General features: G+C 36.0%; 1 protein-coding gene across 1 annotated transcript; it reads left to right on the top strand.

The window, feature by feature from the left end:
• Window positions 1–6,297: 6,297 nt before the first annotated feature.
• Window positions 6,298–7,674, top strand: LOC126719962 (uncharacterized). The gene has a single exon (XM_050422457.1). It carries the CDS (start codon window positions 6,298–6,300, stop codon window positions 7,672–7,674), a length of 1,377 nt encoding a protein of 458 aa, XP_050278414.1.
• The last annotated feature ends 4,883 nt before the right edge of the window (window positions 7,675–12,557 follow it).

The following is a 12,557-nucleotide window of genomic DNA, read 5'->3' as shown; positions in this document are numbered from 1 at the left end:
AAAACTATTTTAGTACCTCCAAATCTTTTGATCGAACTAATATTCTATATGTACATTTTTAGACCCCTTAACACAAGTTGTTTAACCTAGTTATTTAGTCAAGTGATTACTTATAGATATATTATTTAGATCTAGGTTAACACAATAAAATCATATCATGTAAATAATGCGAAAATATAAAGAACATAACGATATGATAATCTAGGAAAACCTAATAGGTAAAAAACTTGGGGAGGATTTAACCTAACTATCCTCAAGGTAAAATGCAAATTCACTATGAAAGAATTGAAGTTTGTACAATAGAACTTAGACCACTAACATCCTATTGCTACCTCGAATAGAAAACTTACTACTACGACCACGTGACAGCTCTGAGTCCATGGACTACTTCTTTCCTTGATCTACTGCAACCGCAAATTCTCCTATTTGTGACTTTGAGACTCCACTCAAAAGTTTCAGATCTTCTTTAATTTCTTTAAGCAGCAACTGAAGAGATCAGCAAGCTCTTGACATGAATCTTGATCTTGATAACCCTAAGTGTGTGTATGAAGATAAACACCTCTAGATTTCACAAAAGATTCAACACACAACCACCAAAAGACCTCTAAAACATAGCTAGGGTTTTTCCTTTTATACATGGAGTAAAACACAAAACCTTACACGTCAAACGGGCCTGGACTGAATTGGAAATTCTGCAGAAAAATAAATTTTCCTGAGGTTCGATTGATCGAGCCTAATTTTTGATTGATCGAGCCTTGCAGATTTTTTCCAAAAAAATTCTACAATCACTCGATTCCAATTTTACAAATAAACACACTTTAAAAGCCTAAACTAGACTCTATGTTTTGATCATGGTTTGCCAACATAATACAAATTGAAGTTCTAATACATTTAGTTCCTAAAGTCTAAGAACCTAACACTATATGTTTTATAACCCAAGCTAACATCAATAGCACCATTACAATTCATCATTCCTATGCGTAAGCACAGGTTACAGACTAACTAGATATAACTATCAATGGACATTACGGATATCAATCTTCCCTCTTCCGTTATAACTATCGAATTAAAAAACACAAACAAACTTCAAAATGTGTGGTACTATTAGAGAAGACTTTAATCCTAATAATGTTGCAATGATTCTTTGGTTGGTGTTCGTAAAATAAATTTAGATTTGGAAAGTAATGGCCACGTGGTACCACTATCGACTAGCGTGACATTTGAGCTATATAATTGTTTGATGATACACAACTACTCTTTTCAAGTCATTGATTCTATGTGTTTCCAACAACAACCAAAAAAAAAAAAAAAAAAAAAAAACATTGATTCTCTAAACTCATTCAAACTTGAAAACTTGTATTAAAGAGGAATATACTTCAAAACTTGTGCCAAGATTTTTGTAGCACAATTAGTTGACACCTCCTGGTATCAGTGGTATCTCCATGATTCAAAGCCTCCCTCATTTGTTATAACTATTGAATTATCCAAAAAAACTTCAAAACATGTGGTTCTGTTAGAAGACTTTAATCCTAATTACATTGAATATGTCTTTGGTTAAAGTTTAGAAATTCAATTTAGACTTGCAAAGTAATGGTATCATGGTTTAGCTATTGACTAGCATCACTTTTAGACTATATAACTATTTGCTAAAGATTCATGCTAGATTGAACTAGGAGAAATTGTGTTAATTATCCTGGTAAGTTTCAAATTAGTGTTTTAATAAGATATCTATGGTGAGCCAAACACAATACTTTCTTTGAATGGAGAAAACTAACACTAGTCTCACTCTTCTTCCAGTAGTTTTTCGTAATGAATTAATTTCTAACCTGTTCAACCCAGCGGGAGACCATAACCACGATTATCAGCCACAACACAATTCAAATCCCTAGTGTTAGCGTACTTTATGGGTTGGGGGCTTTAATTTTCTTTACCTTATTAGCTCTCATTATCTTAGAAAAGACTTTAAGCCAGTAAAATGTTTCAAAAAGTCTTTGGCCCATGACATGGAAAATTAAGGTCTCGTGTCTCCTCAAAAAGACAAAATTAAAATCTTGTGGGTCTCTCTATTAACTAGCGTGAATTGTGGTCTGTGGAGCTATTGTCACTTGTCAAAGACATGGAAAATTTCTTAATAATCTCAGAAAAAAAAAAAAAAAAATCTTAATAAAAGTTGAGCATAAAATGATAACGTCTAGAGGGTCCAATTTAGTAATGGTATAGTCATGAATTTTTGGATTGCTCTTTCGTAACATGGACTAGCTTTTTCTAAATATGCATACATACATTTGTAATATTTTAATAATTCACTAGGGGGAGTGGACTTATGGGGAAGACAGAGTTTTCCTAAATAACAAGATAACAATTATTTTGTGGGAGAAAATAATTGTAACTCTTTTTAAGTCATTGATAGGCTAGATACCTTTAATCATGAAAACGAATGACACCATTTGAAGTCTTTAATCTTGTTAACATCTCACCAAGTCTTTGTTCATTGTTCAAAACTTCCAAAGTCTTTTGGTTATTGTTTGAAAATTTCAAAAACTTGGAAAGTTATAATCTTAAAATTTTACACTATATAATAATTGTTTGATGTAGATTGCATAATTGATAACTAAGTGTATGGCAATTATCAAATGTGTAGCAATCATGATTGTTAGGTTCTAAAGACTTAGGTATTTATGTATTTAGAACTCTAATGTGTATTGTTGGCAAACCATGACCAAAACAATGTGTTTAGAAGTGTTTTCGTCTTGCTCAAAGTTGTGTATTTTGTGTAAAGTTGGAATCGAGCTAATGCAGAAAGAATTATGCATTTCGGCCTAGCTCGATCGATTGAAGCTTAGGCTCGATCGATCGAATCTCGGGCAAAATGTTTTTTTTCTGTAGATTTCCAACTCAGCCCTAGTTGTTTAAAATGTTTTAAGGTTTTCTAATTTGTCCTAAGTATAAAAGGCAAACCCTAGCCACGTTTTAGTGTTACTCATATTACTGTTTGTGTAAATCTCTTGTGAGATCTAGAGGAGTTTTCCTTTACACAAACTTAGGGTTTTCAAGGAGAAGATATTTTCTACACCTTGATGATCAACTTGGTTGCTGCCATTGAAGCTTAAAGAAAACACAAGCGGGTGTGCTTGTATTTGGTGGTGAATCCAAGAAAGAAGGAGTCCGTGGATTCGGAGCTTGCATGTGGTCGTGTCAGTAAGTTCTACTGGTGGGTAGCAATAAGAAGTCGAGCGTGGGGGCTTGTAAGTCTTATTGTATGAACTTTGATTCTTTCAAAGATAGTGGATTCTAGTTTATCTTGAGGATAGCTAGGTCAAATCCTCCCCAGGTTTTTATCGGTTTGGTTTCCTGGGTGATCATATCTTGTGTTATTTATCTTTCCGCTGCTTTGCATGATATGATCTTTGTAATTGTGATAACCTAGATTTGTTAAATTGGACTAAGTAACAATTTGGCTAATTACTTAGGTTAAATCAATTGTGTTTTAAGGGGTCTAAAAACTATCAATGATATCTGAGTTAGTTTTACATCATCCATTACTTTTACTCAAATAAAATAAAAATAAAAATGGATTGTAATTACATATCTAGTTTTCTACCCATTCACATCCCATGTAATGATCAAGAAATTTTATTTTTATATAAACAAGTTTAAACTCCAAATTACATCCTACAACTTTAACTTATTTTCAAATTAGTCATTTAAGTTTTTTTTTTTTTTTCAATCCTTAACTTAAATATGTTTTTAGTTTAGTCATTCCGTCAATATTGTCCAATCTTGCTATTAGTCTAACATTGTCCAATGTGGATTAGATGGAAGGAATACAATGAAAACAAATGAAAGTTAAATGATTGAAATGATAAAGAGTAAAACTTAAAGAACCGAATTAAAAATTAAGTCAAAGTTAGAGGTGTAATTTTTAATTTAGCCTTCGTTTAATAAGTATTAATAAATAAAAAGTCAATTAGAAACCTTCTATAGAAGAATATACATATTAATTTTTGTTCAAGGAAATTTAATGAAACCTAAATTAAAATTTATTTGCTGTTAGGTTGCTTTTTATATATATAAATCCAATTAGTTTTTAAACTGGAATTCAATTAGAGTATAATTTTGTGTTATGTGGCCCATCTAATCTAAGTTTTTAAATTTTTGTGCCATGTTAATTAATTTAGTCTAAAAATTGAAATTCAATTAGAGTTTAATTTTGCACCACATGTCTCATCTAATGTAATTTTTTTTTTTTTTAATTTTTGTGCCAAATGAGTTAATTCAATGTGAAAAATGAGGAGTTCAATATAAATAAATCATAAAAAACCTAATAACAGATATATACCATGACTATATACAGTCCATTACTAACTAGGTAATATATATAACCAATACTTAGAGAAAATTTAATTAGATTCAAAATTGAATTTTGCTTTTGTTAGTTTTCCATACAAATTAAATTATTTATATTTTTACTGTTATTTTTCTTTGAACTAATGATCATATTTTTTATGTTGTTTCTATTTATATATTTTGTATGCCAGGATCCCGAACATAACAAATTATAATTGAGCTGAACGATCCCATGCGCATATTCCTATTCAATTTAAGAGATACTATTGGATCCAATTTATTCTTTTATTTTTGTGTTGTATTTAGTAGAATTTTATGAACAATGATTGTGAATTGATATTGTATATGTAGTATTCAATACTGATTTTCAAAATTTTATATATATATATATATATATATATATATATATATATATAATAGTACTGTAATGAGAAAATTGTCGTAGCCAATATCTCGAAAATCGCAAGAAAAAACTATTTTTGTGCTTCCAAATCTTCTAATCGAACTAATTTTCTATATGTTTTTTTAACTCAAGCTAACATCAATAGCACCATTGCAATTCATCATTCCTTTGCATAAGCACAAGTTACATACTAGTTAGATATAACTATCAATGGAGACATTACGAATTTCAATCTTCCCTATTCCATTATAACTATTGAATTAAAAATCACAAACAAACTTCAAAATGTGTGGTACTATTAGAGAAGACTTTAATCCTAATAATGTTGCAATGAGTCTTTGGTTGGCGTTCGTAAAATAAATTTAGACTTGGAAAGTAATGGCCACATGGTACTACTATCGACTAGCGTGACATTTGAGCTATATAATTGTTTGATGATATTCAACTACTCTTTTCAAGTCATTGATTCTATGTGTTTCAAAAAAAAAAAAAAAAATGAAGAAGAAGAAATCATTGATTCTCTAGACTCATTCAAACTTGAAAACTTGTATTAAAGGGGAATATACTTCAAAACCTGTGCCAAGATTTTTGTAGCGCAATTAGTTGACACCTCCTGGTATCAGTGGTATCTCCATGATTCAAAGCCTTCCTCCTTTGTTATAATTATTGAATTATCCAAAAAAAACTTCAAAACATGTGGTTCTATAAGAAGACTAATCCTAATTACATTGAATGAGACTTTGGTTAAAGTTCAATTCAATTTAGACTTGCAAAGTAATGGTATCATGGTTCAGCTATTGACTAGCATCACTTTTAGACTATATAACTATTTGCTAAAGATTCATGCTAGATTGAACTAGGAGAACTTGTGTTAATTATCCTTGTAAGTTTCAATTTAGTGTTTTAATAAGATATCTATGGTGAGCCAGACACAATACTTTCTTTGAAGGGAGGAAACTAACACTAATCTCATTCTTCTTCCAATGGGTTTTTGTAATGAATTCATTTCTAACTAGTTCAACCCAGCGGGAAACCATAACCACGATTATCAGCCACAACACAATTCTAATCCCTAGTGTTATCGTACTTTATGGGTTGGGGGCTTTAATTTTCTTTACCTTATCAGCTCTCATTATCTTAGAAAAGACTTTAAGCTAGTAAAATGTTTCAAAAAGTCTTTGGCCCATGACATGGAAAATTAAGGTCTCATGTCTCATCAAAAAGACAAAATTAAAATCTTGTGGGTCACTCTATTAACTGGTGTGAATTGAGGTCTGTGGAACTATTGTCACTTGTCGAAGGCATGGAAAATTTAATCTATTAATTGGTTAATTTACCCAAAGGGTCAATACATTCTTGGCCTATCGCTCCACGTAATAAAGACAATTAAAGAAGGGAGACAATCTACAAGCAAATCTTGTTGGAGATGAGTGTGTATTATTATAAATGAGTGTGTAGTCAAGTCTTCACACAGCAGTGTTCTTGTTCATCTTTCTTTTTTCTACAAGAAAGAAGAAATTACTACTAAGGCCATGAACACCTCCGCAATGACCAACTCTTCACCAAGATGGCACTCACTGCCATGGTTTCTCAACCTTTTCTTTCTTTCCACCACCTTCCTTTTCATCTCTGTCACTTTCTCTGCCTCTCAAGATACTTACTATGAGCAATGTTCTTCAACTGTCGCAGGCTCCAACTCCAAAGAATTTCCACTCCCAAAATTGCCACTTCCTCGAACCCATAATGGTTACTACACTGGTGGTGATGAACTCCACACCCAAAACTCGTATTCTTACTCTCCCACTTTCTCAAACTCCATTTCACTTCGCACCAGAGCTGTTCATGAAACTGATATCCCAGGCTTGTTCAAGGTTGAACTGAGTTTGACATTTCGAGTCTCAAATATCTACTACCAAGATAGGCATCGAAGAAATTCAGTAACTTTTAGACTACAAGGTTACTGGTCAGAATCAAAGGGGAACCTTTGTGCGGTTGGAACAGGTTTTACTTACTCCAAAGAAGATTATTTGCTCAAGCGTTTTGCTGTTCTGAAGCTCTCTAATCTCACAAAGTCAACTAATATTACTAGTTTGATTACTGGGACTTTAGAGAGTCTGAGTTCTGATAATGAAGATTCCTACTTTGTTCCAATTTCCATGTTGTTGTTTCCTCAAATGAATTACAAGTACTCATATGTTTCCGATGATTCCAAAGATCGTTGTTCTGGTGGAAGTGATCATCTTCCAAAAGGCTTGTCACTTAGTCCTCTGCAAACACGCAGTTTCTGTTCAATAGTTGCAAGGGCAGTCAATCAATTCAATTTGAAATATTCAGGGGCGTGCGTCTCTGCAAAGAACTGCAGCAATCCTTTGGATAAGAGTATTGGATATGTGCCAAATCTTATGTCTTTGAGTGAAATTGAATGTTCTGAGGATAAAGAAAGGACGCGAGTCCTGGTGGAGTTTGCTAACGGGAGCTATATTGATTATTACCGGCATTTCAGTCCCAACATGACTCTCGTTGGGGAAGGATCATGGGATGAGAGCAAGAATCAGCTCTGTATTGTTGCTTGTCAGTTTTTGGGCATGACACAATCTTTTTCTGATGCTCATCTTGATAATTGTTCAACCATGTTGACCTTGAGGTTCCCTGCAGTCTGGTCAATCAGAGGTGCTAGTAGCATGGTGGGACAAATTTGGAGTGTCAAGGCTGGGAATGAATCTGGTTACTTCGATAAGATCATGTTTCAAAGTGATAGGAATTATATGCGAGGGGATACCGGTGTGTCTAGTGCGAAGTATGAGTATTCCAAGATTGACATAGCGAGGAAGTCATGCTCAAATCCTGCTAAAACCGAAGGGAAAGTTGTTGAAGTGGGCCGTGTGTGGCTTGAATTGCCACAAGCCCACATCCTCATTGCCTAAGTCGGTCACTATTTGACCAACTCCTATTTGGAATAGTAACCCACCACCTTTTAGCCGACTTTGATATATATATATATATATATATATATTAGGTTTTGACAAGAAAAGGTGAAGCCGTGTGAGAAAAAGAGAGAAATCTTAATTAACCAAGTGAGCAGCCACATGAGAGAAAATAGAGAAAAGAGAGGCAGTCAGCTTCTATTCTTATTTTTTATGTGAGAGAGTGCTAGGGTGTAATTGGGATTTGGGTTTCTTGAGAGTGTTCTTGTGCACTATTGTATTTTCCCTGATAATAGTGAAATCCCTGCAACTCCGTGGACGTAGGCAAATTGCCGAACCACGTAAATATTGTCTTGTGCGTGTGATTATTTTATTTGACGTGTGTTTTCTCTATTTGTTTTGTTTCTCACAGGTTGGGATTTTTGGTTAAATTCCCTACAACTGGTATCAGAACCTAGGGTTAGGTTTGAGTGGGAGCAATGGCAGAGGAAGCAGGAAAGGCGTCTGGAATAGAAAAGTTTGATGGCACAGACTTCGCGTATTGGAGGATGCAGATTGAAGATTATCTCTATGGGAGGAAATTGCATCTGCCTCTTTTAGGGACAAAACCTGAGGCTATGAAGGCTGATGAATGGGCTCTTCTTGACAGACAGGTACTAGGAGTTATCAGGTTAACTCTGTCTAGGTCTGTTGCACACAATGTTGTAAAGGAGAAAACCACAGCAGATCTGATGAAGGCTTTGTCTGGTATGTATGAAAAGCCGTCAGCAAACAATAAAGTGCACTTGATGAAGAAACTGTTCAATCTGAAGATGGCAGAGAATGCATCAGTAGCACAACATCTGAATGAATTTAACACTATCACAAATCAATTGTCGTCTGTAGAAATTGACTTTGATGATGAGATCCGTGCACTGATCGTTTTGGCTTCTTTGCCAAACAGTTGGGAGGCAATGAGGATGGCAGTAAGCAATTCTACAGGAAAGGAAAAACTCAAGTACAATGATATACGAGATTTAATTCTGGCTGAGGAGATTCGCAGAAGAGATGCAGGTGAATCCTCAGGATCTGGTTCTGCCCTAAACCTTGAAACAAGAGGCAAAGGTAATAACAGAAATTCAAACCGGGGCAGATCAAAATCCAGAAATTCTAATCGGAATAGAAGTAAATCTAGATCAGGCCAACAAGTACAATGCTGGAATTGTGGGAAAACAGGTCACTTTAGGAATCAATGCAAAAGTCCTAAGAAGAAGAATGAAGATGATTCTGTTAATGCTGTAACAGAAGAGGTACAGGATGCATTACTTCTTGCAGTAGACAGTCCACTTGATGATTGGGTTTTGGATTCAGGAGCTTCGTTTCATACCACTCCACACCGAGAAATCATACAGAATTATGTTGCAGGTGATTTTGGTAAGGTGTATTTGGCTGATGGTTCAGCCTTGGATGTTGTGGGTATGGGAGATGTTCGAATATTGTTGCCCAATGGGTCTGTTTGGTTACTGGAGAAGATTCGACATATTCCTGACCTAAGGAGGAATCTGATTTCTGTTGGACAACTTGATGATGAAGGACATGCAATACTATTTGTTGGTGGTACTTGGAAGGTTACAAAGGGAGCTAGGGTATTGGCTCGTGGAAAGAAAACTGGTACTCTGTACATGACCTCAAGTCCAAGAGACACAATTGCAGTTGCTGATGCAAGTACTGATACAAGCCTATGGCACCGAAGACTTGGTCACATGAGTGAGAAAGGGATGAAGATGCTGTTGTCAAAAGGAAAATTACCAGAATTGAAGTCCATTGATTTTGACATGTGTGAAAGTTGCATCTTAGTAAAGCAGAAAAAGGTGAGCTTCTTGAAAACTGGCAGGACACCGAAGGCTGGAAAATTGGAGTTAGTACACACTGATTTGTGGGGGCCTTCTCCAGTTGCATCCCTTGGAGGTTCAAGGTACTACATCACTTTTATTGATGACTCAAGCAGAAAGGTATGGGTTTATTTTCTGAAAAATAAATCTGATGTATTTGAAACCTTTAAGAAGTGGAAGGCCATGGTTGAGACAGAAACAGGTTTGAAAGTAAAATGTTTGAGGTCAGATAATGGAGGAGAGTACATAGATGGAGGGTTCAGTGAGTATTGTGCTGCACAGGGAATTAGGATGGAGAAGACCATTCCTGGGACACCACAGCAGAATGGTGTGGCTGAGCGCATGAATAGAACTCTCAATGAGCGTGCTAGGAGTATGAGGTTGCATGCTGGACTACCAAAAACTTTTTGGGCTGATGCTGTTAGCACTGCAGCTTACCTGATAAACCGAGGACCTTTAGTTCCCATGGAGTTCAGACTTCCTGAGGAGGTATGGAGCGGTAAAGAGGTAAAGTTTTCACACTTAAAAGTTTTTGGTTGTGTTTCCTATGTTCATATTGATTCTGATGCTCGTAGTAAACTTGATGCAAAGTCTAAAATATGTTTTTTTATTGGCTATGGTGATGAGAAATTTGGCTATAGGTTTTGGGATGAACAAAACAGGAAAATCATCAGAAGTAGAAATGTGATATTTAATGAACAGGTTATGTACAAGGACAGGTCAACTGTAGTGTCAGATGTTACAGAGATAGATCAAAAGAAATCTGAGTTTGTCAACTTAGATGAATTGACTGAAGGTACTGTCCAGAAAAGGGGTGAAGAAGATAAAGAGAATGTAAATTCACAGGTAGATCTAAGTACACGTGTAGTTGAAGTCCGCAGATCTTCCAGGAACATTAGACCTCCACAGCGTTATTCACCCACTCTAAATTATCTCCTGTTGACTGATGGTGGTGAGCCAGAGTGTTATGATGAAGCCTTGCAAGATGAGAATTCAAGCAAGTGGGAGTTAGCCATGAAGGATGAGATGGATTCCTTGTTGGGGAATCAGACATGGGAACTGACTGAATTGCCAGTAGGAAAGAAGGCTTTGCACAACAAGTGGGTATACAGAATAAAGAATGAGCATGATGGTAGCAAACGTTACAAGGCCAGATTAGTTGTTAAAGGGTTCCAGCAGAAGGAAGGCATTGACTACACGGAGATATTTTCTCCAGTTGTGAAGATGTCAACAATCAGACTGGTATTGGGAATGGTGGCTGCAGAAAACTTACATCTTGAGCAGTTAGATGTGAAGACAACATTCCTTCATGGTGACTTGGAGGAAGACCTTTACATGATTCAGCCAGAAGGGTTCATTACTCAAGGACAAGAGAATTTAGTCTGCAAACTGAGAAAGAGCATGTATGGCCTAAAACAAGCTCCTAGACAGTGGTACAAGAAATTTGACAGTTTTATGCATAGAATTGGATTCAAGAGATGTGAAGCTGATCACTGTTGCTATGTTAAGTCTTTTGACAATTCTTACATCATATTACTGTTGTATGTGGATGATATGCTTATTGTAGGGTCTAGCATTGAGGAGATTAATAATCTGAATAAGCAATTGTCCAAACAGTTTGCAATGAAGGATTTGGGAGCTGCAAAGCAAATCCTTGGTATGAAAATCATTAGAGACAAGGCTAATGGTACATTGAAGCTTTCACAGTCAGAGTATGTGAAGAAAGTTCTCAGCAGGTTCAACATGAATGAAGCTAAACCAGTGAGCACACCCTTGGGTAGTCATTTCAAGCTAAGCAAAGAACAATCACCGAAGACAGAAGAAGAAAGGGACCATATGAGCAAGGTGCCTTATGCCTCAGCTATTGGCAGCTTGATGTATGCTATGGTGTGTACAAGGCCAGACATTGCACATGCAGTGGGAGTTGTAAGCAGATTCATGAGTAGGCCTGGAAAGCAGCATTGGGAGGCAGTCAAGTGGATTCTGAGATATCTGAAGGGTTCATCAGATACATGTCTTTGTTTCACAGGTGCAAGTTTGAAACTGCAGGGTTATGTAGATGCTGATTTTGCTGGTGATATTGATAGTAGAAAGAGTACTACTGGGTTTGTTTTTACTCTGGGTGGTACAGCTATATCATGGGCTTCAAATCTACAGAAGATTGTTACTTTGTCTAGTACAGAAGCTGAGTATGTTGCAGCAACTGAAGCTGGAAAGGAAATGATTTGGCTACATGGTTTCTTAGATGAATTGGGTAAGAAGCAGAAGATGGGCATTCTACACAGTGACAGTCAGAGTGCAATCTTTCTTGCCAAAAATTCGGCTTTTCATTCAAAGTCGAAGCACATACAGACAAAATACCACTTTATCCGTTATCTTGTTGAAGATAAGCTGGTAATGCTTGAGAAAATTTGTGGATCTAAGAACCCGGCAGACATGTTGACTAAGGGTGTCACTATTGAGAAGTTGAAGCTGTGCGCAGCTTCAATTGGTCTTCTAGCTTGAGGACAGGAGGATGAGTTGTAGGGATAAGAGACTATGTTATGGAGGATTGTGGCTAATGTTTGCAGCTTGTGAGCCCTTAAGGGCTAAGGTGGAGCTGATGGAGGAGTTTTCTTGTTTAGCTTGATCAATTCAAGCCAAGGTGGAGATTTGTTGAAGTGGGCCGTGTGTGGCTTGAATTGCCACAAGCCCACATCCTCATTGCCTAAGTCGGTCACTATTTGACCAACTCCTATTTGGAATAGTAACCCACCACCTTTTAGCCGACTTTGATATATATATATATATATATATATTAGGTTTTGACAAGAAAAGGTGAAGCCGTGTGAGAAAAAGAGAGAAATCTTAATTAACCAAGTGAGCAGCCGCATGAGAGAAAATAGAGAAAAGAGAGGCAGTCAGCTTCTATTCTTATTTTTTATGTGAGAGAGTGCTAGGGTGTAATTGGGATTTGGGTTTCTTGAGAGTGTTCTTGTGCACTATTGTATTTTCCCTGATAATAGTGAAATC

Source organism: Quercus robur, chromosome 3 (assembly GCF_932294415.1).
Source record: "Quercus robur chromosome 3, dhQueRobu3.1, whole genome shotgun sequence".
NCBI classification, from domain to species: Eukaryota; Viridiplantae; Streptophyta; class Magnoliopsida; order Fagales; family Fagaceae; genus Quercus; species Quercus robur.
The sequence above is the reverse complement of the archived record's forward strand: the minus strand, read 5'-3'. Positions and strand labels throughout refer to the sequence as shown.